General features: G+C 43.1%; 1 protein-coding gene across 1 annotated transcript in view; it reads left to right on the top strand.

Moving 5' to 3' along the window:
- SHQ1 (SHQ1, H/ACA ribonucleoprotein assembly factor) overlaps nt 1–23290 on the top strand; it is a 101601-nt gene extending 78311 nt beyond the window's left edge. Inside the window, exon 11 of the mRNA XM_047097247.1 lies at nt 22130–23290. Coding sequence (XP_046953203.1) covers nt 22130–22673 — 544 coding nt within the window. The 3' untranslated portion in view covers nt 22674–23290. The remainder of the gene's footprint in view (nt 1–22129) is intronic.
- Nucleotides 23291–27208: the final 3918 nt, after the last annotated feature.

The following is a 27208-nucleotide window of genomic DNA, read 5'->3' as shown; positions in this document are numbered from 1 at the left end:
CTTCCTCTTGAAATCCCTTCAGCGATCATTTTTTTTTTTTTTTAATTTTTTTTCAACGTTTTTTACTTATTTTGGGGACAGAGAGAGACAGAGCGTGAACGGGGGAGGGGCAGAGAGAGAGGAAGACACAGAATTGGAAACAGGCTCCAGGCTCTGAGCCATCAGCCCAGAGCCCGACGCGGGGCTCGAACTCCCGGACCGCGAGATCGTGACCTGGCTGAAGTCGGACGCTTAACCGACTGCACCACCCAGGCGCCCCAGCGATCATTTTTGAAGTACCTACTGTATGCCAAGCATAAGGCAAGGCCCTGGGGAATTGAAGAGGCGTTAAGTTAGATAAGGCTTCCACCCTTAAGGAATTAGAATGAACATTTTCTGATTTCATCTAAGACAGTGAATGAAATGTGCAATGAGGAAGTCTGTTGTTAACAGCTTTGTGCTCTTCACTAGATACTTTCCTTCAGTTTTTAAATTGCTCTCACCTATAAAGTCAAATGTGCGTCCAGTCAGCTTTATAATCATCCACCCTGTTTTCTGTATTCTGCCCATAAAGAAGACACAGGAAATTGTCATATGCCAGCTTAAAACCCGGGCCCTGTCTCTGCGCGAGGCTCCTGAAGGCCACCGTTTCCCCCTCTTAACTGCCTGCCGTTCGTGGATTTTGAGTTCACTGTCTTTGATTTCATCATTTTCCTTTTACCTTTTTGAAGTGAAGCGGGATATAGATGCCTCTTTTCTGTCTTCTCTGGATGTTGGAGGCTAGAAACATGGTTCTGATTCCGTCCCTAGTTATTTTTTCTGTGATGAGCAAACTGTCTTTTCTGTTAGTGTAACCTGTGTCACAAGTTTTGCCTTCCCTAATACCAGCTATCATGTTATGATTTGGGCATTTTTTCTTTTCTCTTCATTCTCAGTTTATTGAACAGACCGACAGACCTTGGTCACACAGAGCAGCAAACTCCATGAGTCTTCAGAGATATAGTCTGGCCCAAGCCAGGTCCTGATCATTCTGTCGTCTTAAGCCACGGCCCACAAAGCCAAATCCTGCTTTTAATCCTCCTGTTTGCAGGAGCCAAACCCTCCTGCAGAAGGTTGAGGTCAGAATGTGTCCCTTGCCATCAGGAATGTGGAGAGACCATAGAGTATCATGGTTAAGAGTGTGGGAGCCAGCTGGCTGACTTCACATCTCTGCTCTGCCTGTATGGCCTTGGACAACTCATATAAATTCTCTCTGCTTCAGCTGTTCACAAAATGCGGCGAATTAGATGAGGAAACACATGCGGTATGATTGGAGCATGTTAACACAGAGTAAGCAGTCGATAAACGGTTCGTGAATAACAAATTGCCAGCCATGCAGTGCTTGCTTAACAATAACACCGGCTGGGTTAGGCACTGAGTCTGCAATAGTAATAGCTCACTGCATGGCAGGTGTTGTACTGTGCACTTTACGTTCATCATCTCTCCTGATTTCACAGGTACTATGTGAATTTGGGGTCTGTGTCCATTTTGAGAGCCCCTGGTTAGAAATATGGAAATTGAGGCTCAGAGAGATAAGGTAATACAGGTCTATTTGTTCTTCAGAACCTGAGCTTTTAGCCCCCTTGCTGTGGTCCGTCAGTTAGTTCCCTGTCATCTTCCAGAGTGACTGACACCAGACTGCCCCCCATTAATACTGCACGCGCTGTAGACAAAGTTTCAGCGTGGTTTCCCTAATTGAGCATTTAGTCTGGTTGGGGAGAAGATACACAGATGGCAGAATTAGAGCACTGTGGAGTGGGAGCCCCTCCACATCGCCAGTGGTACAGTCATAAGAAAGATCGGGATTCGAGGAAGGGCGACTCGGTGTGGTCTAGGAGGCTTGGAAAGTAGAGTGTTGAATTGGGAACTTGAGATGGGTGGAGTCTGGCCAGGGACAGAAAGAAAGGAAGGGGAAGTTCTAGGCAAGGGCACAACTGAGGCAGATCCCCAAACTTAGGGTGTGCTGGGTATGGGAACAGAGGTAAACTGGTCACACTAGTGGCAGGTCCTTAAGGGGTGTACACGATATGTTAGGGCATAGGGGAGAAGGAGCGAAGTCTGCAGAATGTGGAAGTTGCACGCCAGGGGCCCTTGGGTCACATTTGGCGCTCAGTGAGTTTTTAAAAACTTTGAATTGGTTGTCAGCACTTAAAAATTGAAAGATTTTATGTAAAAGTCTGGATTTACAGCTGCTCTTGAAATACCGGAAGTCCTGGCAGTTGCTGGGCCCACATCCCCACATGGTAACAATTGGCTAGAGCTGAGGCCAGCTGTCTCCATTATGCGGGACTGGCGCTGTCTGCTGTGGCACAGACCCCCGCCCCCTCCACTAGACTCCATCTGCACGGCCGGTGAGAGCAGCACAATTGGTGGCCTTGGCCGAGTGGACAAGGGGTCTGATACCGGATCAGAAGTTCCTGTACTTTCTTCCTGCCAGACTGCAAGCTCCATGCAAGTAGGAGCCATGCTTTGCTTGTGTACCACTTTACCGCTGGGGCTAGTGAAATGCCCAGCAAATCCCAGGCACTCGATAACTGTGGCACCTGTGTGACGGCAGTGACCACGTTATAGTGGAATCCATCTCAGAAGCTGCAGCAGGCCTCTCGAACGCTTAGGAGAAAACAGAGAAAACAGACTGATGACGCACACACCAGTGGGCTGTATGGGTCATGTTGAACCCTGTTTTTAAGGCAAAATGTGGATGACCAGTAAGCAGCAAATAGGCTGCTTATAAAGGAGAGAGTGGTCTGTGTGCTTGTCAGGGCAAAAGCTGGTCAGGAATTGCTGTTCCCAGCACCTCTCCCGCAGGTGGAGAGCTACCCTGTCGGTTTCTTCTTCAGACACACACTAAACAATAGGAATGCGTAAGTAAGGTTTGTGGCATGTACGTACTTCATTGCCTCCCTCAGCAGGACAGTAGCATGACGGAGATCACAGCTAGAGCTCGGGCCTCTGTGTGGCTTCACGAAAACCTGTAACACCGATTTGCTTTTAACCAGGAATATGATCTTTCTTCTTGGCTGCTGCTGTTTCCCCTCTCCGCTGTTCAGCCTGTGTTCTTGTTTTGTTTATTTATTTACTCGCCTTTCTTCTGCACTTGGTATTCCTCCGGGCTCCGTCTGAATGCACCTTGCCGTCGGGAGCACTAGGAAAGAAGAAAGTCAAACTGTCTCTCCCCTCGGGCTCCAGCTCTGGAAAATCAAAGCCAAGCAGAGGCAGCCCTTCGCCGCCTGCAGCAGGGTCAGCGATTTGTGTAATGTTTTCCCTGTCAGCTCATCTCTGCTGATTTCTTGTGTTTTTGAGCAGGGGAATGAAAAGCTGTAGCGCTGTGGCTGCCTTTTTTGAGCAGGTGGGAACCGCAGCTGGGATCAAAGCCCAGCTCCGGTGCTCCCGCCGACAGCAGCCCCTGCTTTTTTGTAAACCGCTCATCGCAGGGGCTGGATTTGTCTCTGTGGAACGAGGTGGCTCCAAGAAAAACCACCAGCACAGATGCCCTGACAAGGAATGAAAGGAGAGAGCATTTCTGCCTCTCACCCCATGCGGGAAGCGTTTGATAACATCATTTGAATCAAACCATAATTAGGCTTCTGCAACCAGTTCGTGTAGGAACATGAAATGCTGTTCAGCCAACAGGTTTGGTTCTAACAACCATCTGACTGGCGGTTTAAGTTGTACTGTGTAGCCCTATATTTAGTCAAATAATATCTTTGAGCCACTTTTTCATTCTTATTTTTAGCCATCAGTAATTTTTGTAGGTAGTAATTTGGGTCTGATTGGGAAACTTTGGCAACTCTTCAGTTCTAATTATAGAAGACTTTTTGCTTCTATGTCTTGATGATAAAGCGAACAGGGGATTGTAAGGAGCTGGCCAACAGACTAGTTGAGTCCTAATTTTTGAGAATCGTGGTTACCACCTTAAAATATGGAACACATTACAGTTCCCGTCCAGATAAAACTACCCCGGGAGACTTAATCTGCATGCATGTTTTGTCAAGGATTGGATCCCATGACATAGGAAAGATTCTCCAGTGGTTTTCCTGGCAAGTGCCCTCTTCAAGAATCTTGTTTCATGTAGTAAATGACCTCTAATTACCCACATGGTATCACTACCGCACTGTGAGCCAGGACCTAGTGGGTCTGCACATCAGCAGCTCTGGCCGTCCTTGGGATTAACCCTTTGCCATTAGGCACATGTTTGCTTCTGAGCACCGATGAAGCACGGACAGGTGTACAGACCTGTTTAGCTCATGTGGCCAAGGAGAGGATCCGACAGGCTCATGCATATGAAAGCCGTTGGAAAACCCTCCAGTCTGATGCCGGTGTGGAGTATTAGTACTCAAGGTTGTGGTTAGTCCTGTGGCCTTAGCTATGTCTAGGCCTCATCTTTGTCAAAGAAAATTAGATTGGTGTGGTCCAATTTTGTATGCAGAGCCACATGAGGCTCTTTTAATGTAATCAATTAAATAAGATTTAAGATTCAGTTCCTCAATCACATTGGTAACATTTCAAGTTCTCAGTAGCCACATGTAACTAGTGGCCACCTTGCTGGACAGCATAGAGAACTTCTCTGTCATTATGTAAAGCTGTACCGGACAACCCTGGACTCGGTTATTCTCTCAGATATCTTCTGATCTGAGGTGGTGTAGACTTCAACAAAGTGACATGCTTGGTTCTTAAAGGAGAATTGTGCCCTCAATGTCATCCCTGCCACCCGTAACAGGGGGGTGGATAGGCTGAAATCTGTACTCCTTGCTGTCCTGGTGGCTGAGCATGAGGCCTTCCTATGGCATCGTCTCCAGTTTTTTACATGAGATAAGTTCGTTGTAGAATGATACATTTGGGGGCCCTCAAATAGTTTGTATTTGTAGTACGAAGTAATATAGAATTCTGACTTGGCCACAATTGTTCTTTTTTTGCTAAGCTTCTGGGTCTTCCTTTTTAGGACAAGGTAACCTGTTGCTGTTTCCCCTGAACTTGGGACACTGTAGGGTGGGTCTCAGGACCAGGTGAATAAAAGGTACTAGAAGAAGCAACAGAGGCATGGCAACATGATCTGGAGATTACAAGTAGCCAGGTGGCTGTCAATGCTAGGAGAGGGGGTAGGTGTGAGTAAGCTTAATAGACTAGAGAGGTCAGCCAGGAAGAAATGAGAGAGGTAAAAATCAAGAATAAAGCTAGGTTCCACAGTTCAGGCTATTCAAATATATTGGTCCCTTTCATCACCTTTCAGTCAGTGAGGCCTTCTTGAAGCACTCCTGAAAATTGAACACTCCCCACCCGTAGCCCTCCCGGGCCACCTTTTTAGCTGTTTTTTTTTGTTTTTTTTTGTTTTTTTTCCACAGCACTTATACCATCTGGCACATTCTATATTTTACTTGCTCTGTGTTTATTGTCTGTCTTTTCCTATGAAAGAGTAGAAGCTCCATGAGCACAATGATTCTTGTCTGTTTTGTTCATTGCTTGGGCACGTTAGGAGTTTGAGTACTGAATGAATAAATGAAAAGAGCAGACGGAGAGAGAACGTTTCTGAGAATGAGCCTCAGATCAAGAGAGGCCAAGTTGGTGACTCTTGAGCCAAAAGGACCTTTAGAATAGGGCTACTTTGCAGTCCCTGTCAAAATAACACCAGCATTCTTCACAGAGCTAGAACAAACAATCCTACAATTCGTGTGGAACCAGAAAAGACCCCACATAGCCAAAGCAATCTTGAAAACGAAAACCAAAGTAGAGGCATCACAATCCCAGACTTCAAGCTGTATTACAAAGCTGTAATCATCAAGACAGTTTGGTCCTGGCACAAAAACAGACACTCAGGTCAATGGAAAAGAATAGAGATGGTGCTGGGAAAACTGGACAGCAACATGCAGAAAAATGAACCTGGACTCCTTTCTTACACCATACACAAAAATAACCTGAAAATGGATGAAAGTCCTAAATGTAAGACAGGAAGCCATCAAAATCCTCGAGGAGAAAGCAGGCAAAAACCTCTTTGACTTCGACCGCAGCAACTTCTTACTCAACACATCTCCGGAGGCAAGGGAAACAAAAGCAAAAATGAACTATTGGGACCTCCTCCAAATAAAAAGCTTCTGCACGGCGAAAGAAACCATCAGCAAAACTAAAAGGCAACTGACAGAATGGGAGAAGATACTTGCAAGTGCCATAGCAGATAAAGGGTTAGTATCCAAAACCTATAAAGAACTTATCAAACTCAACACCCAAAAAACAAATAACCCAGTGAAGAAATGGGCAAAAGACATGAATAGACACCTCTCCAAAGAAGACATCCAGATGGCCAACTGACACATGAAAAACTGCTCAACATTACTCAGCATCAGGGAAATACAAATCAAAACCACAATGAGATACCACATCACACCTGTCAGAATGTGTGCCTTCTAAAGGCGGTCATTGAATACTCCAAGCCTTAGCAGACTTTTACATTGATTCCCTGCCTGTGAGAGGTGGTTATACCCTGGAGGGGGTGTGTGTATGTGCTAAGCCATGGATCAAAATGGCCCTCTAGGGACCTGGGTCAAAGTTACAAGTCGGTTTTTATGGTACAGAGAAGCTGACAGCACCTGACTCACTCTGAAGGCTCACTGTACCTTTAAAAAAATTAGTGTCCTGGAAGATTTAATGAGAGGCAAAAGGAGCGTTCAGAACTATGGACATTTCAGCTTTTGGGTCTGATAGTCAAGGTCCCTTGTGAGTAGATGTTCTTATGTGCACCTCTCTTTCCTGCCCGTTCCAAGATACAGTTGACCTTTGAACAACATTGGGGGGTAGGGCTGCCAAACCTCTCCCCCTCCCCAGTCCCTGTCTCTGTCTCTATGTAGTCAAAAATCTGCATATAACTTTTGACTCTGCCTGAACTTAACTACTAACAGCCTACTATTGGCCAGAAGCCTTACTGATAACATAAGCAACTGACACATATTTTGTGTTACATGTATTACATACTGTATTCTTACAATAAAGTAAGCTAGAAAAAAAAAGGCCGTGTTACTTAGAAAACTGTAAAAGAAAATACCCTGACAGCACTGTACTGTATGTATTGATAAGAATCTGCATGTCAGTGGGTCTGTGCAGTTGAAAGTCATGTTGTTCCAGGGTCATACGTATTTAGTTCTTGTGGAATGTTGTCAGTCTGTCCTGTGGTCCAGGGATGTAGCCATGGACCTAACGGTGCTGTTGTTCTTGTGCTGTGATCCTCTGGTTCCCGTGTCACCGAACCCTTCCCACTTTTCTCACTTGGACTGCTCTCATAGGCCTTAAAAATGTTTCATTGTAGATTACCACCCCTTTTGTAGGAGACCTTTTCTGCTATTGTCCCTTCCCTTTACCATTCCACCCTAAAGTGGCTGTCCTTCCTCTTTGGTGTCACGGCCAGGACCGAATTACGGTCAGTTCTTATTATTCATAGCAGTTATGTTCCATTAAGTTTCTACAAACCCTGACTTAGCAAACTCAATCATTGCTCCTAGGGGAAATACAGGGTTAGTTTCCTATGAGCCTCTGGTTACGTTTTCATCAGTCATTCAGTAGGTATCCTTGTTTTATGTGTGTTTATGTTTAAAGGCACCGTATTAATATGTATTGTTGATTCATTAGCAGTGAACCTCATGGCAAAAGCTTGGGAACTCAAGCCTGGACAAAGCTTATCTAACACAACTGTTTTCTTTCATAAGACACATTATAACCTTCAAGCACTTAAGAATACTAGAAAGTAATTTGACACTAAGTGTGAGTGCCATTTTAAAGAGTGAAATTATCAACAAAAAGCCCAATGTGGCACTATCTAGACCATGAAAATGACATGTTTTTCACAGTATGAGAGCTAAAACAAGAAGTCTGGAAATGCATTGATTTGTAACTAAAATTTTCATCCCTCTGTGCATGTCCGTGAATGACCATATAAGTGCTAAGGAGTGTTGACTTTGAAGTTACAAATAAAATTTAGTAAGTAGGCGAATTCACAGATATGGAATCTGCAAATAATGAGAATCTACTGTACGTTATAGACTGACTAAGCATTGATATAGGGATTAGCACACAAGAGACAGAAAAGAATATATATGTGTTTCCTCAAAGAATTTAATATTTAAAATTTCTTAAAAAATTTATTTAAGTTTATTTTGGGAGAGAGAAAGCAAGTGGGGGAGGGGCAGAGAGAGAGGGAGACAGAATCCCAAGCCTACTCCATACTTTCAGCATAGAGCCCAATGTGAGGTTCAAACTCAGTAACCATGAGATCATGACCTGAGCTGAGATCAACAGTCAGATGCTCAATTGACTGAGCCACCCAGGCGCCCCTTATAGTTGAAATTTCAAGAAAAGCATTGAAGTAGTCAACCTGGGCAGAATTAGGATTTGGGTGGATTCCTTGCCTCCATTTAAAAATACAGAATGGTTTTTGCATAGAACTCTCTGTAGGAGGAGACTGTCTCCTCTGTGCCCAAGACTCTCAAAGCCCCTGAGCTAGACATTCGCTGGGTACCTTGTGTTAATCATTCTCATAAACTTACTTCACCGTGCTCTAATGGCTTGTTTCTTGCCTTCCACAGACTGAGATGATCTGATCTGCAAATCGGAGACTGTGTTTTGTCTTCACCATTATATATACCAAACCTGGCAGATAGCAGGTGCTCGGTGAATATTTGTCAAAAGGCTGATCTTGGACCTGGGCACTTGAGCTGAAAAGCTGCAGCTCAGTCTGCTAGCTTCTGGTTCTAATGCTCAACCCCTTGTGTGCAATTCTGAAACCCAGAAAATTTTGAAAGCACAAGTATCTTCAGGGCAATTGGCAGCAAAACCTGACTGACCTGAACTCACCTGACATGAGGCTATTTATAATCTTTCCTTATTCCACTTGGAGAGACTAGCTGTACATTTTGCTGCAGAAAAATATTACTATATTTGATTACAGGTTGTTGCTGGGGGTGTTCGGTCATAGATGGTATAGTAGTACATATCCAGGATTACCTTTCGGAAATGCAAAAGAAACAAATGGAAATTCCTACAGGTCCAAGGGTTTCAGATAAGCCACTGTTGACCTGTAGTAGAATTTAGAGATTTTCTGTAGAAATTTTATTGGAGGAAATTGACAATTTATTTAGAAACAGATTAGCCAGAGGCATAAATGGTTAGTCTCTGGCTGATGAGAGTAGAATTGAGTGATGTAATCTGTGGCATAACTCCTGAGGGGACAGCAGGTAATATAAAGTAAAGCCCTAGGGTTAGTCTGAAGAGTGCTAAATAGTTCTTTTTTGTGAAGAGGTAGCTTAAATAAGGAAAGGGAAGGGAAGGAGTGGATTCCTCTAGAGACTTTATCATCAGTATAAGAAATATTTACTTTGAGTGTTAATCTACACATGAGTGGAGTTTATTAGAAAACGAACTCCCTTGGGGCACCTGGGTGGCTTAGTGGATTAAGCAACTGACTCCGTCTCAGGTCATGATCTCATGGTTTGAGAGTTCGAGCCCCACGTCAGGCTCTGTGCTGACAACTTGGAGCCTGGAGCCTGCTTCAGATTCTGTGTCTCTCCGGCTCTCTTCCCCTCCCCATCTTGTGCTCTCTCTCTCTCAAAAATAAATGAACATGAAAAAAAATTAAAAAGGGGCAGCTGGGTGGCTCAGTCGGTTAAGTGTCCAACTTCAGCTCAGGTCATGATCTCATGGCTCATGAATTCAAGCCCCACGTCGGGCTCTGAGCTGACAGCTCATAGCCTGGAGCCTGCTTCGGATTCTGTGTCTCCTCCTCTCTCTGCCCCTCCCCTGCTCACACTGTCTTTGTCTCTCTCTCAAAAATAAACATTAAAAAATAAAAAAAAATAAAAAAGAAATCTCTTGAATTTCGGAATTGATTTGAAAAGTCTGACCATAGGTGCACCTGGCTGGCTCAGTCGAGCATCCAACTTCAGCTCAAGTCGTGATCTCTCAGTTCGTGGGTTCACGCCCTGCATAAGCCTTGCTGCTGTCAGCATAGAGCCCGCTTTGGATCATCTGTCCTCTTCTCTCTGCCCCTCCCCCACTTGCACACCTGCACTCTCTCTCTTTCTCTGACAAAACTAAATATTAAAAAAAAAAGATAAGAAAAGTCTGATTATAATATCCAATTCTGTTATGTCGCAGAGAAATGTGTTGGTGAACATCCTCATGTGGCAAAAAAATAAATGTCAGCATTGAGGCAAAAACCCCTCAGCGAAAAAAATGTGTCCTTGTTCAGTTCCCTAATCATCATCATAATAAATGAAGCATCTCAAAACTTGGTCTTGTTGTTTCCCCCCCCCCCCCACCCCACTCCGCAGGTGGGAAGTTTTTTTCTTGTTGCTGTATAAAGTTTAATTGGGATTGCTCATACAGAACGTAGTCTTCTAAATCTTTAATGCCCATTAAAAAAAAAAAACTATTGTATGAAAGTAAGCTTTATTCTGTAATACACAAATTAGATAAAATCTCTCACTTCAAGTAAAATATTCATACAACTGGTATAAAGACTTTTGGTGGCTCATCTTTAGGTTTTTGATAGATAGGATGCCGTTTTAGAGGCTTAGAAGCAGTACCAGAAGGAAAATTAATAGAAATTATTATTTTATATTTCAGAAAGTACTAGGGTTGGTCTGTAGATCAAATGTCCAGGGGACTAGGGGGCGAATACCTTTAAAAATATCATTTGAAATGCCCCCACAGACAGGTTTTCACCGACACCAGGGGAATAACCTCCATGGCGGTGAGCTGTGTACTTTGCACAGAACAACTTTCTGTGTCTAGTACACACATTGAAAGAGATGACTAATGGGTCTTTCTCTAGGCACATTTTGAGATTCTCTTTGTATTTGTAGAACATGCCATGCCTTTTAAAAAGAAGTTTGCAGTGAGGAGTGTTGTATTAGAGGTCCTGCCCAGTTTGCCAGAGGAAACCGGAGCCAGCTCCATGATCCTGTCCCCTCAAATGGACACATTCCTCCTCTCCAACATTCCATCCCCTTTTCCAGAGCAGATTGTCCAAAGCCTGTGACTTCTTTTCCAGGACTCGTGTTTCTTATTGTGATGGTTGTTTTAAGCTAATTTTTGTCGAAGTGCGCACAGATGATAAGTAGACTAAGAATGAATTCTGGTGTGGTGTAGTGCCACCCAAATCAGGAATTGTGCCTGAGAGGTTTCCCAGAAGCTCCTTAGTGCACTGTCATTCCCCAGCCGCCACCCTGTAACCACTGTCCTGACTTCTCTCACCATCTCTTGGTTTTGCCCATTTTCGAACATTGTACAAGTGAAATAATACAATCTGTACTCGTGTGTGTGTGGCTTCGTTCCTTCAGCGTTATTTTTGTGAATGTTCCAACCCAACACCAATCTTAAAGGTCTCTTTGGGGCACTTAAAAAAAGAAAATCTGGCACAACGAGAGCATTAAATCTGAAGAAGGTGCACAGCCAGTAGCGTAGTAACGTAGCTGTGTGGGGAGTGCGAAGTAGGGAGACCAGGGAGTCCAAGTGCTGACTAAATTATATGTGGCATATTTTCAGAGCACTCTCCTCTTCACCTTTGCTGACCAGTTCTAAGACGTGCCAGCAGGACCCCTTCCCTTCCAGGGTGGTCTTCCGGGTGCAACAAGGAACAGACGTGGTGGATCTCCATTTAGGAGGGGGCCGAATGCTGCAGCTCTAGGTCCGGCTTCCCCACAGAGGCAGACAGGTCAACCAGCTGCCCTTGTTATACCAGTGAACTGTATGGGTGGGCACGGCACGGAGTGATTTGTGTAAGAGCAGAGGAAGGTATGGCGGGCCGGCCCCAGAGGTGGCCACTTAGCACTGTCACTGCTCCTGTCTGTCCCAGAACTGTGTCCTGTCATGTCGTTCCTGTTTTCTCACTAGGAAAGCAAAGGTTCCAAACTTCCCTTAGAGAGCGTATTAACCGTGGTTCACAGTGAGTGGCGAGAGGCAAAGCTTATGTGACAAGTCAGACAATTAGTAATTCTGGAAAAGCCAAACCAGCGAGCAGTGTACCACTGTCATTCATTTTGTAGGAGAGGATCGTCATTAAGAAACCATAGAATGGCTCAGGATTACGTGCTTCGTGCCATTGCAATGTGTGTTTCAGAAGACGTTTCACTGTGTATCATACCAGTGAGTGGATAAATATTTCGAATTTTCAAAGTTTTTGACGCTTGTCCTAATCTGGAGAGCTGCAGGCTTCAGCCTGTGCATGTGGTAAACATACCAGCACGTAAGTATTTTCCCGTCTTAGTATTGTGAAAGCAACATAGCGCACTAACTTTATATTTTGTAACCAAGGAACATTTTAGCATTTAGAGCAAGCGCTCAAAGAAATAAACACATTAAATCACTTAACCCTCTTTTTCAGAGGATGCCAGGAAATTTGGAAGCAGCCATTTTCATTCTGCTTTCAAGAGGGAAGGTGGAGACAAAAAGGACATATTTGAAAAATTCAGCCAGAACTTCCACTTGTGTAGACCTCAAAACTGCCCTGTTCCACCAAGTTCCTAATAGGAGGTCTGCGTATGAGAAGTTGGAGGGCGAAGGGCAGGGTATACCGGCTGGTGGTCCATGGCACCACAAATGGGTGTCAGGGGAATGAGAACATTGGCCCCTCACCTTCAGGATGGCAAGTAGGGTGCAGGCCCAGTACCATGCCAGGCAAATACCACTTTCTTTGTGTTCCAGGACATAAAATAGGTCTGGAAGCACTGCTTTTATAAGACTGAGGTGGTATTTTAGCTGATATTGAATGAGTAAGACCCAGCATGGGAAGACTTAGGGGAAGAATGTTCCAGATGGGGGGGTGCGACAAGTGCAGGGGCCTTGAGACACAATGCAGCATTAGTGTGTCCTCAGGATGGAGAGAGGGTGGTGAATGGCACACAGTGACTTGGACACATATGGCAGGTGACCTCGTTGAGAGGCAGGCAGGTAGCACCCAGGGGCCAGATCCCTGGGACTTTGTCCTCAGTGGGGAGTTTGGATATTATCCTATTTTGGGGAAGCTGTTGCAGGTTTTTACACAGGGAAACATCATGATGATAGCACAGAACTGTAGAACCAAGGTGTTGAGATTCAGACAGGAATCGAAACAGACCGTTCCATTCTCTGCATTTTATCAGTGAAGGCAACTTTTCTGTGCCCTGCTGCTGTTGATATTTTTGGTGGTTCCACTCTGTCATCTGTCAAACCAGGAACTTGTATGAGCTTCTTTCTAATTTGTGTTCAGCTCTAAAAATCCTGATCTTTATATACCCCTCTTTGTTAGTTCCCGAGGACCAGGGTAACAGATGACCACGGACTGCATGACTTACAACAACAGAAAGTTAGTCTCTGAAAGTTCTGAAGGCCAGAAGTCCAACACCAAGGTGTCCTCCACAGGGCTGGTTCCTTCTGGAGGGTTGAGGGGAAAATCTGTTCCATGCCTCTTTCTTCCTTCTGGTGGTAGTGAACAAGCCTTGACATACCCTGACTTGTACATACGTCGCTCCAGTCTCTGTCACTGTTGTCACATGGCCTTCTCTGCATCTCTTTATCTTCACATGGTATTATTATTAGGGCAGCAATCCCTTTGGAGTCATTGGGTTGAGGGCCTGCCCGAACCCAGTGTGACATCGTCTTGACTTGATTATATCTGGAAAGATCCTGTTTCCAACTGAGGTCATATTGACAGGTTCTGGGGGTTTAGGACTTCAACATACCTTTGTGGGGGACACATTTCCACCTATAACACCTTTCTTCTGACACCACCTTCATAGTAATGCCTTCTCCATCTTTTTGATTGACCTCCACTTGGTTTAATGGAATCCAAGCAGCCATTTCATCTGAACATTTAAGAAGAGGTCAAAATACTGTGCCTCTGTTATTAAACAGCACCATCTGCCCTTTTCGCATAGATGAAATGTAGAAATATTGTCAAAATGGTTCAAGTCTGAAATACCCAAAATGTCGTGCTTCATGGAATCATTTTGAGAAGAAAATATATCTGTCTCAGGCTGGAACCCATAATCCTCATTTCCCCATATCCTTTTCTGTCCAACAAAAGTGGGTTTTTTGTTGTTGTTGTTGTTTGTTTTGTTTTTGTGTATTTTTTACTTAACCAGCTATTTTATTTCACTCAAATGACTAATTTTTTTTCTTTGCCTTCTACCAGAAATTATTTAAAGCATGTGTGTGTGTGTGTGTGTGTGTGTGTGTGTGTGTGTGTGTGTGTGTAAAACAACGTGGCATTAATTAAAGGTAAGAAAACAAAAGCAACAGAATGAAAAGGAAGGCAGGAGGAGCTCTGGGTACATTCCATTACACCAGGCGGGTCACAGATTTGACTTCCCTAACAGCCAGCAGGGAAAGGGAGCCCTCTGAGTTTGACAGTTCCAAGAGTTTCATGGGGCTGGTTTTGAAATTGACCCTGAACACCCAGTTTTGGAGGATTACAGTTGAGCACATTTCAGCAAAAGCATTTCTGCTGAGATGTGGGGGAGTAGAGGGAAATGTGGCAAATTTATGGGACTCACATTTCTATCTCTGCTAATCTGATTCGGTCTGACATAAATAAATGCAAAATAGTTTCAAGGAGGAGTTGAGTCCACTTCTTTTGAACAGTTCTTTATGAACTTTGTATCTTTCTTAATCTGTTTATCACCTTCACCCTTCCACTTCTTAGATGGATATCAGTGATGAGGCGAATGATAGCCTTTCTAGATCTCTGGATTTGGATAAACCTTCATCCTTCATTTATCCTACCTGAGGCATAGTCTTCAGTATGTGGGATTACTATAGCAATTTATTTTTTTACCTCAAGTCTAAAAATGTGTGTGTGTGTGTGTGTGTGTGTGTGTGTGTGTGTGTCTGTGTGTGTGTGCAGCTGTGTATGTATGTCATGCAGGGGGTCTTTATTTCTGAATATTCATTATTTGAGTTTCTGACTTCCAGAGTTAAAGAGAAGTGATGATAGTCAAAACACAGAAATATTCCCTAATGACCAAGTCACTTAATAAATTTAGTCCCACTGTAGCATATCATTTCCTTTCTAGCTTCCTCCCTACCCATCCATCCAGGCTTTTTGTCATTTGACCTCCTGCTGATTGTTGGTAGTGTTTGATACAAATAAATTGCACATTGTGTGAAAGATCAAGGACTTCACAAAGACAGTGAAAGTGATTAAAGGAGCTGTGCTTGAGCCACACAACCACGGACACTGATGCTTTGAAGTGTGGGATTAGTTAAGTGCAGGAGGGGGCCCCTGGGTGGCTCAGTCAGGTAAGTGTCCCAACTTCAGTTCAGGTCACGATCTCACGGTTCATGACTTCGAGCCTCGCATTGGGCTCTGTGCTGACAGCTCAGAGCCTGGAGCCTGCTTCAGATTCTGTGTCTCCCTCTCTCTCTGTCCCGCCACCATTTTGCTCTGTCTCTCTCTCAAAAATAAATAAACATTAAAAAATAATAATAATAGTTATTTGCAGAAGAAAACTCTACAATAATAATGGCATTAGTGACAAATCTTTAAATACCAAAGGAATCATTTGAGTGTCACATGATTGAAAGACCCTTGAGAAAATGGATGATGCTTCGATGGTTATCTGTTCTCTGATTCGCCCTAGAAGATGATGAATATCATTTAGTGCCATAATGTAATTTTGTTAGAACAGATGTAAATACAGTTAATATCTGGTTCATTCTTTGTTCATTTAGAGAAATGGTACATAGTCATAGTTTTAACCTACATATTAAATGATTAAACATTTTATGAACTTGTTTATGTAGTTTGTAATTTTGTTTGAAGGTGAAATCTTAACTTTTTAAAAATTACTATTTACTATTAAATTTTGGCTTTTTATGTTGCTTTACCTTGAGTGACCTTTTTTGGTTTTAATTTATCTTCCATTAATGAGCATCTCCACTGTCTGTTTCAGCTCTAAGGAGTACAGTATGTTGGAGAGTGTCCCCTCAGAATTCCCAGAACCTGAGAATGTGACTTTATCTGGAAATGGGGTTGCTGCATATGTAATTGATTGTGAAGATGAGGTCATGCTGGAGTAGGGTGGTCCCTTAAGCCAGTATGACTGATATCCTTGTAAGGAGAGAAGAGCCAGAGACACTGCCATAGGGAAGACAGCTTGTGAAGAAACAGACACACGCAGAGAGTGCCGTGTGATGACAGAGACCGAATTTGGAATGATGGGTCTATAGGCCAAGGAACGCCCAGGATTACCAGCAATAGGAGAAGTGAAGAGCGAGGCATGGGACCGGTTCTCCCTCAGCCTCAGAAGGGACCAGCTCTGTCAACACCTAGATTGAGGACTTGTAGCCTCTAGAACTGTAAAAGAAGGAATCTCTGTTGTTTTAGCCACCAGTTTGTGGTAGTTTGTTATGGCAGCGCTAGGAAGCCAGTGCGGGGAGTTTTCAGGAAATTATTCAGTGGCTCTGTAGACTACATGTTAATATGCATAGCCCAAGCCCACAGTGGTGGTACGTGAAGTCAGAAATAGGGTGAAAACTGATTTCACTGGCCCAAACTCAATATGGGTTAAATAACTTGTAGTATTTTCTGTATTAAATTAGTAGCTTCTTATTTAAAGAGATCATTTCTGTTAATGATGGAGCTGGAGGCAGTTTTCAGTAGTATGGTATGATGGCACATAATTGTGTGATCATCTGTGCATCAATTGGTGTGTGTTTTTCAAGTCAAGACAAAAGACTGTCATTAGCAACTTCTACTAAAAGCTAATGTACTATCTTTTTTATCAGGCTACATCACTGTGTTTCGGGCAGGGGATTTTGAAGTTTGGAACCGGTACTTTTCAATAGGGAGGAGCTATGATCATATGCCATTATTATCAGTGTACCCTTTAAAAAGATAGTTGATGTACTATTTGTTCCCACACAGAGCCTGGTGTGTATGTGTCCTTTGAAATTAAAAGGCCAAGTCATTGTGTCCTGTCGTCCCGTATGAAATGTTTGTTGCATTGCCTCACTGGCGTCCTGTCTTACGTTATCAGTTGCTGGCTCTAGTGTCAGTATGTCACGCCTGACAGGTTAGTGGCTTTTGGCAGAGGAAATGAAACCTAGTCAGTTACTACGAGATTTATAGTAGATCAGCTATTGCAGGAAGTGGTGAAAAGCTGATTGATAGTTGGAAACAAAACTCTACAACAAGAAACAGGATGTATGCTTTCTATTTATACATCATTTTCCCTTCACTTTAGAGCCCTTTTTGGACTTTGTTTTGGCTATTTCATAAGGCCTTGGATCCCTCCCCCCCTTCTTTTAACTCATTCACCAAAATATAAAATAATTGAGGAAGTTGTGTATTAGCCTAGCGTTGGTCAAGGCGTGTACTTCCAGCTGTTGCTATTAGTCACTGATCGTAGTTGTATTTGCTACAACTTGTCAGAGAGCATTTTTAATTAAAAAAAAAAAAATCCTCCAAATAGGTGATTATTTCACATATACAAACAGAATGAAAGCTTTTTAAAAAGCTACGTGGTAGGATTACATTTCCAAAAACTGTCTAAGGAAAACCTATTTTGAGTATAGTTGTGTTAAAATATGACATTACCATTATCCAGTTGTCATGGCTCTTAAATAATGAATCTCTTCATTCCTTAATAAATACATTCTTAACAAGTAGGCGCTCTTCATTTCAATATAAAATATGTACCGTAAGTAAAACTAGTAACTCAGTATATTCATTGCTTGGATCAGAATGTACCTGGTTTTTGTAAGCATTCTGGTTAACTAATAATGTCACTCGGCAAAGCTTTCTGACATGAACTAGCTGGTCTGTTTTGACTGTGACGGTGGAAAACCACTAACTACATTAAATGAGGTGCTCTCTGAAATGGAAAGCGCCGTTGCAGAGTTAGGTTCTAGAATATAAGAGTGGCAGATTTAGAACCAACTCTAATTTTACCCGTGGTTGAAAGGACAAAAAGGCTACTCTTTCTCGGCTTAATTTTTTTTCTCTAAACAGATAGTTTCTTTTATTGTAAACAGTGATTGCTAAGTTATCTGCATAAAATAATTTAATAGAAACAAACCCAACTTTAATTCTTTGGACTGTTGGGTCACATTCTCCGTCAATGATGTTTTGAAATTTTTAATTCCTTTTTATTCTCGCATTCTTTAAGTGGAGAATTCAGAATGCTTCCTCTATAAACTTAAGGTTTCTCTCAGAACTTTAGTATTAATTTAGGAAAGTAGCCAGCTTGAGGTAGTAAAAGTGGGATTAATAAGAAACAGAGATGGGTCAGCACTGTGAAGAAGCAAAAATGAACATAGGATTCATTTTTTACATATTTTATGTGAATGGGTCACTTTAAATGAATGCAGTACTTAAAGTGAGAAACAAACTGAAGGGTGAAAATTCACATCACCTGGTAACAGGCACAAGTCCTGTTGGGGGTCATATGGCTCATCTGGGCCACTTTCCTGCCTCTTAGAGTAGATCCTTTATAGTCTCACAGTGTGTGGGGTTACACTGTGTCTGAAAAGAGCCAGGATTAGGGGTGAGGGGCTTTGAAATTCCAAATTTGTTCTGTTACACATGACACAGATAGTGGACAATAACAAAGATCCAGATGGTTTCAACCTGAGAGTTCACCATATCCTCACAAATAATTCAGATGTTTTGCTTCAATTTTAAACCTCTGTAGTTAAGGCTTAGTTAGATGTATACTCCGTTTAAGACTGCTAAGCTAAAGAGATCACTGTTTGCAGCCTTCTTTGCCTATGCCTGTCAGAACTTGCTCATTTGGAAGATGTTGAATTGAGCTCCACCTGGGGAGAAGGGAAGAATGTGGTCATAGGACGGGAGACTTTTCAGAGCCTGGATAATTTGTGGGAGGCCCGGTAGTGGAGGAGGAAGCCCACTAGAGCTCTGCAGCATGGTTTTCCAGTCTTGACTGCCCCTTTCAGCTGGGGAAACTGCAGCAGATCTCTTAACCCTCTAGGCTTCTGTTTTGTCATCGGTAATGTGGACAAAAATGCAACTGACCCATGAAGTTGTCACTTGGAACGAGTGTCGGGATGTGTGTGGAACATTGTCTTTCATATACTGTCGATAGTATTTGTCATGGCTAATCAGAGTGTGAAATGTATGGTCATTGAAGGAAGAGCTTTGATTTTAAAATCTTTTTTTTTTTTTTTTAATGTCTATCCTTGAGAGAGAATGTGTGAGTGGGAAAAGGGCAGAGAGGGGGAAAGAGGATCCAAAGCCAGCCCTGCACTCTGGGGATCAAACCCATGAACTGTGAGATCCTGACCTCAGCTGAAATCAAGAGCCAGACACTCAACCGACTGAGCCACCCAAGTGCCCCTGTTATTTTTTTAAAGTTGATTGATTGATTCATTGATTGAGCGAGTGAGATAGAAGCAGAGAGAGGTAGGGAGAGAGAATCCCAAGCACATTCCAGGCTGTCAGCATGGAGCCCAGTGCAGGGTTGAACTCATGAACCGTGAGGTCATGACCTGAGCCGAAGTTGGATGCTCACCGACTGAGCCACCCGGGCACCCCCAGATTTTATTTCTAATATTATAATTTAGTAAGAGGCATTGTCTTCTTTCCTAGATTCCTTGCTCTTTACCTCTCACAGGTGCACATCACTACCCAGAGAGGGCCCACTTCAGTGAGAAAGATGGCCATGAACTAGCTTCTAGGCTGACAGGGCCTTGGGGCAAAGATATTGCAAACTGGTCCACTAATTCAGACCAAATTCTTTACTACTGGCAGTCAGGGTTTCAGCATATATGGTTTGTGGATGTCATCTACAGCTGTCTTGGACATGGATGTAAATTACATTGCGACCATGTGATTCCATAACTGTGCTTTTAGAGATGTCTTAAAGTGATGAGAGTTCATCCAGAGTTTGTAGACCATTGGTGAATCATAAGCTGACTTCAGCTGATCCCATCCTAATTTTCTTCTTTACCCTACCTGCCGTTCTTTTTCTAAGCTCTGGGAATCCCAGCACTGAAACTCAGGGGTTTCCTCACATAAGAGGAAGTTGCCCTCAGTGATGGCTGTTGCCCTTGGCCATTCACCTGGCAGTACCTCAGCACCCACCCTGGGACACTGCAGTGGGGCTTCTGGGACTTGACTGTGCTCATGGAGGGCAGCCGGGGCACAGAGCATCCCTGCACAAAGTCATTATTACACTAAATATTCTGAGATCAAAGGGTCTCAGATATACCTGGGCACTTAGGTGAAAAACACCACCTTTGTTCACTAGTTCCCATTGCCCCACCAGTCACTTCTGCTCCAGTGAAACAAAGCCCCATTTTCTTGATATTATGGGATGGACTACACTTTTACAAGTGAATTTATCTTGTGAACTCACCGTCATCCAGTTTGTCTCAAAGCCACTAAATGTTTTGTACACTCATTTCAGCTTCAGAGTTAGAGAAACGTAGAAGCCAAGGTCAGCGTGCTGATCATTTTCACTTGCTCACTGCCGCCCTTTTCAGTTGTCACTTCAGATTTTCCTCTAGGGAGGAGTAAAGCCATGAGTTTTGGACACCTGCAGTATGCTTTTTTTGCTTCTTTCGAAACAAAGGAAAAGTACGAATGCCTCTAAGTTTAATAAAAAAAAGTTTAGTATAATGTAATGTTACAAATTGAAAATTATCCTCTGAAAGAAGATGGCATGATTTTCTGATAAAAATATAAAGGGGGTGCCTGGGTGGCTCAGTCAGTTGCACATCGACTTGGGCTCAGGTCATGATCTCACAGTTCATGAGTTTGAGCGCCATATCTCTCCACTGTCAGCACAGAACCTGCTTCAGATCCTCTGTCCCCCTTCTTTCTGCCCCTTCCCCGCCTATGTGCGCTTTCTAAAAAATAATTAATAAACATAAAAAAAAAGTAAAAAGCACGTCACACTGCTCTCTATAGTATTGCTTTTTTATCTTTTGTATACTTAAAATTTTTGAATAGGTGTTACGCTTGCAGAGTTTAAAAGTAAACAATTGCAGTGAAAAGCCTCCCTCTTATCATCCTCCTCTACCTTTCCAGTCCCCACCAGACCCCCCCACATAAGCTAGTGTTTTCTGCAGCTTTCCAGAGTTTATTGATAAGTATACAAGCAAACAGAAGGGTGTTTTTATTTCTTTCCCCTTGTTTAACATAAAAGGTAGCCTCCTCATAACGGTGTGCCGTTTGTTGTTGCTGTTACACAGTGTAACCTGGGTTAGCCCATAGAGCGCTTTGTTCCATACGCAGCCATAGACTCTTCCTTTGCATGGATATCCCATAAGGTAGTTAACCAGTCCTGCGGTCGCGGGCACTTGGTTATTTACCATTTTGGGGTATTGAAAACAATGTCAGTGAATACCCTGGGCCTCTGTCCTGTAGCATGTGCGTTTAATTTCCAGATGTGGTATTGTTCAGCCAAGGGTGTGTACATTTTCAAGTTGGGAAGTTATCGCCACCTTTTCCACAGGGGCCGTACCTGTTTAATTTGTCGCCAGTGGTGTGGGGAGGGGTCTTTCCCCCAAGCCTCTCTAGTGGTATCATGTTTGGATGTTTGCCATTGTGATAAATGAGAAATGTATCTCACTGTGACTTTAGTTTGGGTCTCTTATTTGACTGGAGTCGAACATCTTTTCATACGTTTAAGAGGCATTTATATCTCCTTTTGTGAGAATTGTTGCTTATGTCTTTTGTCCATTTTTCTGATGAATTGTTATGTCCATTTTTAAGAACCGTGTTAGGGGAATTAGGCCTTGCTTTGTGACATGAGTTGCTAGTATTTTTCTCAATTTTCTATTAGCCTATTGACTTTGTTTATGATGTTTTGTTTTTTGGTTTTTGTCCTATAGGTTTTTTTAAATTGAATTTATCAGTTTTTTGTGGCTTCTGGATTTTAAGTCATAGATAGAAAGGGCTTCCTCATCCTAGGGTTATAAAGGGAATCTCCTGCATTTCCTTGTAATACCTCACCACTTCATTTTCTTTTACGTTTCTTTGATCTGTTTTGGGATTTATCTTGGTGTGTCACGTGAAGTATGGACCCATCTTTATTTTCTTACTTCTTTAAGCTATATAAAGAAGCTGTTTCGTTCTCAGGCCAATTAATGAATTGTCCTAATATTTCTTCTTCAAATGGCTTTCAAGGTCCAATAAGTTGGCAGCTCTTGCAGAAACCTTAAAGGAAGTGTCCCTGACAAAGGCCCAGCTGGGATTAGAACTGGAAGAACTGGAGGCCGCAGCACTTCTTGTCCAGGAGGAAGACACTGCATCAAGAGCAGGCCGTCCTGTTTCCAGGCAGCAGACACCTGCCTGCCCTCCTGAGGCAGGTGACACGGAGGAGTCAGACAGCACCACCTCACGTGAGACCGAAGGCTCGGACTCCGAACAAGGGGAGCTCTCAGTTGGTGAGTCTGAGACAGTGCGTTCCTGGCAGGGTCCCTTTCTCAAGGAACGCGGCGACCTGCTAATTGATGACGGGGTGTGCAGAAACTCAGCCGTCGAGAGATGTGGTGGTAGTCCGAGAAAGCCACCCGCCTCCCCCCGGGCTCCTGGAGGCTCTGGGCCGCTGATAGAGGAGCTTGGAGAGCAACTGAACTCGAGAGTTCAAGTGTCCGGACCTGAGGACTCCGCGGCTGCAAGCCACAGCAGCGTGCAGGGCAGAGGCGACTGGCAGACACCAAGTGATTGACTCTGCGTGGTTTTCCTCACTGCTGAGAATTATGGCGGGTTTGGTTTCCTTTACAGAACGAGAATCCACTTCCACTTGGTCCTTTTTCTTAGTGTATGCAACACTTTTCCACGGAGCTTATGTTGATACCTGTTGGTTTCCTTGTCACAATCTTAAAAATAACGTTTTAAAGTATTTTCACCAAAGTATAATTAATATTGAAGATGAAATAACAGTTCTGGCAGAATCTCTAGAAGGTAGAGCCCATGAATATATTTTTCTTAAAGATTTTATTTTTAAGTAAGCTCTATAACCAACGTGGGGCTTGAACTCGCAACCCTGAGATCAAGTGTCGCACGCTCTACTTGCTCAGACACTGTACATTAAGTATGCATCTCCTAGGATTTAATATAAATGGAATTATGTAATATGTACTCTTTTTTAAATTAGGCTCATTTCACTCACTGTTATTATTTTCAGATTCATCAATGTAGCCTGTATTGAGAGGGCTTTTTTGGTTTTTGTTTTTTCCCCATATCAGAGTAGTAGTTCATTGGATAGATTTTTCCATTCACCTACTGATGGACGTTTGGGTTGTTTCCAGCTTTTGGCTGCTCCAAATAAAGCTGTTACGAACATTTGTGTGCTAGTCTTTGTGTGGACATATGCTTGCATTTCTCTTAGGTAAATATCCAGTAGTGGGATGGCTGAGCCGTATGGTAGGTGGATGTGTAACAGTTCGAGAAACTGCCAAACTGTGTCCCAACATGGCTGTCCCAGTTCACGTTTCCACCAGTTCCAGGTCTTTTGCATTCTTGTCATCACCGGGTATGATCTGGCTTTAACATTTTTACCGTTTTATTAGGTGTGAGGTGGTATCTCCCTGTGCTTTTAGCTTGCATTTTTTAAGGCTTCTATTGCTGTGCGTCTTTTCATATGCTTATTTGTCATCCACAAATCCTTGGTGAAGTGTCTTTTCAAATCTCTTGCCTTTTTTTTTCTTTTTAAAGCTGGGTTGCTTGTTTTCTTATTTTTGAGCTTTGAGAGTTCTTTGTAAATTCTGGATACAAGTCCTCATTATGAGTCATCTTTGCATGCCTTGTAATCTTCGACTGAGTGCCAAACGTTATAAATTTTACCTGGCTGAATATGTATGTATTCTTACGTTCTGTGGCTTTGTTTGGGGATGCAGTTAAGTTACTTGGAAATAGTGTGATCTTTGTGGGTCTTGCTCATGTCATTTGTTAGGCAGGTCTGGAACAGTGTTCAGCCTAGGACAAACTATTTCCTGGTACTAAGGAAAGATTTTCCCATTGCCCTGTGAATTACAAATTTTCCAGTCTAGCGGGTGGAAATAGGCCCCTGTATGCGTGCTGAGCACGGTTCCCTCTAATACTTTCAGATGCTGCCTTCCCACGATTCCACACTCTTAGCAGTAGGTACTCGCATGAATATCAGAGGGGCCCCTCTCCAGGTATCTGGGCTTCTCTGCGGCTCTCTCCTCTCTGGTACTCTGTCCTGCAAACGCTGGCTGCCTCAGTGTCCCCTCACCCTCAGCTCTGTCTCCTGAACTCCAGGGTCCCCTGGGGACTGCCTACATTGTCCCTCCGTGTGCAGCTTGGACAGTGTCTCAGGTCAGGTGATGATGCGGCTCACTGTATTCGTTTCCCGTTCCTCAGGATCACAGGCTTTCATTGCCTGCCGTCCAGTGTCTTGAAAACCATGGTTACGTGTATTATCCTGTTTTTCTTTTTTGGTTATGTTGGGTGGGAGAGTAAATCTGGTCTTTATTACTCCATCTTGATTGGAAGCGTAAGTCTCCATTCATATTTTAAATGTGAATTTTCCCACTTGAGGGTAAGCTCCCAGGGAGCAGGTTCTCTGCCGTGTCTGGTTACCACTGAATCATCAGTGCCTGTATTCTCAGCGCTCCATAAATATTGGCTGGATGAATGAATAAATGAAATAAACCAATTTGCTCTAGGGAGGAAATGAAATGAAATCTGATATGTATTAATCTCAGCATTTTTATTTCAAGAAAGGGTATGCTCCCTTTTACTCTGGGTTTATATAGGTTGTGAGTATTTGTATTTCCAATATAAATTTCAGTTTGTATTCACAGGATAGTTGGGGTGACTTTGCCATTCGACACGCATGTTAACTCCTGAACACTATAACAGCTTTGTCAGAATGTGTTCAAGACTTTTTTCAGGCTCCCTGGAGAGCTTCAAAATGCCTATGACCATTGAAAACGCATTTCTTCTCAGTGGCACATTACCTGAAGCCAGTTTGAAGATGCATTATCTGTTACTCCCCTCATTTACTTCTACTAATGTCAAGTTGAGCAGATCCACTCTTGTCAAAAAGTTTAAAGCCATGGAAGTTCTTCCTTCTATCAACTCTGACCTTAACTTAGGAATCTGCACAGGATCTACTTCTGTGGAAAAGCCTGTTACCCCCCCAGAAGAATAAGCAAACATGATCCATCCTAGAAATCCTCAGAACAGAGGAGCTCATTAAACAACTCTCATGAGTATCAAAGACCACATGAGTGGGTGCCTTAATTGTCGACTCCAAATCTGTAGTGTTTCTTTCACCTGCCCTCTCTTTGTTCACAGAGGGTTAAAGCTTTGTTATATCACATTACCCTGTCTTTGTTTAAGATGAGTTAAGAACACTACACCATGTCTGTAACCCAAAACAAGTCCAAAGGTGCTGCCTCTTGTTTCATTTTTTTTAAACTAGACAACCTGCCAAGCAACTCTAGGGATCTCCTGTAACCGTAGGAGTTTCCCAAGAACCCTGGGTGATGGGAGAAAAAAAATATGTTGGGGAAAGAACAGAAGGGGACCTCAGTGACAGTCACGGGTCAGCAGAAGAACTAAGGCTTTGGGGTTGATGAGACAAAGAAGTGAGTTCCAGAGCTAGAGCTCAGGTGTTGACCAGCCCCCAAGGGGGTACCCCAACCTCTGAACCTCCTTTTTCCTTTTGAAAATGGGGATAGAACTTTTTTCTTGCTTATCTTAAAGGGTGATGAGACTGTATGTTCAAAACACTTTCATGAACTGGAAAGTATCAAACCAACATCAGGGTTGGTTATTATTCTCGGACTTCCCAGAGCTGAACAGGGCTCTCTGTTCAGCTACCTGACAACAGGTCACTGGGGGAGCCGGCACTGTGAAAATGAGTCAGCCCTGCTAATCGCTTCAGAGGCATGCCAGTGGTAAAAGTCTACACAGTTCAGCAGATTAGATAGAAATATTAATTATGTCAATGAATCACGGCACTGCCTCATCTTCTGGGTTCGCATTATCATTGACCTATTTTTCTATGTTCTGTCTCTCCTCTGCCATTATCCTTGAAGAATAATCCGAGGCCTTGCTGTGGGCATGATGGGTTTTAGGTGCCAGTAACTATGCTGATATCATCTTTCACTGGCACAGGATTAATTTACAAATGAGACAGGGCTGCTCCCTACCACTTTCTGAGTTAGCTGAACAGCTGCGGGGCGGTTTTCACACCTGCTAGTGGAAATCCACTTTGGTTGTATGGATCAAATTCTATTACGAAGAACTGGGGGAAGGAGAAAGAGGGTTAAGTTTTCTTTGTTGTGAGACTTCATAAAAAACTTTTTATATCAGAGGGGCTCCTAGATATCTATTTTTTTATTGAAATTTTTGAGAGAGAGACACAGAGCATGAGCGAGGGAGGGGCAAAGAGAGAGGGAGACACTGAATCTGAACCAGGCTCCAGGCTCTGAGCTGTCAGCACAGACCCTGATGCGGGGCTCGAACCCACAAATCGCGAGATCATGACCTGAGCTGAAGTGGGAAGCTTAACCGACTGAGCTACCCAGGCGCCCCCTGGATATGTATTTTAATACAAAGATTTTTATTATTTTACATCTTGTAACTAAAAATTGACCCATGTAGTCAATGGTGACAAAAAAAAAAAAAAAAAAAGGAGTTAAAGACCATAGAGGGATAAAACCTTACTCAGATGTATACTGAATCTTCATAATGTATATAAAATATTTGAAGATGCAAAAGTCCCCTCGTATAGACTGATCTGTCATGAAATGACATTGCATGTCAGGTACATTGAAGTTAAACTTCATAAACAAATCTCTATCTGTTTGGTCAGGCATCTCCATTAAAGTGAATCAAACTCTACAAATGTTTCCTTAACATCATTCCATCTAAATCCCCGACGGAGTTTTTGTTTGTGATCTGTTCCCTTTCCCTGCCGTTTTCTGAGCGTGTTATATATAGTTTCAATCCATACCAAATGAAGGAAGCATTGATTAGACTTGATTTAAGGCAGCAAGTGATAAATGCAGCTGGAAATTGATTCATGTCTCTCAAGTGACTGGGGCACAGCCATCCACAGTTGACACAACTCTTGTGTCAAGGCTGGAGAAAACAAACAGGGAAACACATGTCAGACAGATAAATGACTTCGCTGTTTTGAGCTCTCCGTGGAGGCCATTTGTTTCCCAGATAAGGAAGACTGCTCTCCAAAGTCATGAAAAGATAAGCTAGAGGAAAAGGATGAAT

The sequence above is a fragment of the Lynx rufus genome, unplaced genomic scaffold, assembly GCF_022079265.1.
Source record: "Lynx rufus isolate CCGP_SWC_20201006 ecotype Redwood Valley unplaced genomic scaffold, mLynRuf1.p SCAF_4, whole genome shotgun sequence".
NCBI classification, from domain to species: domain Eukaryota; kingdom Metazoa; phylum Chordata; class Mammalia; order Carnivora; family Felidae; genus Lynx; species Lynx rufus.
This window is presented reverse-complemented; position numbering and strand designations above follow the sequence as displayed.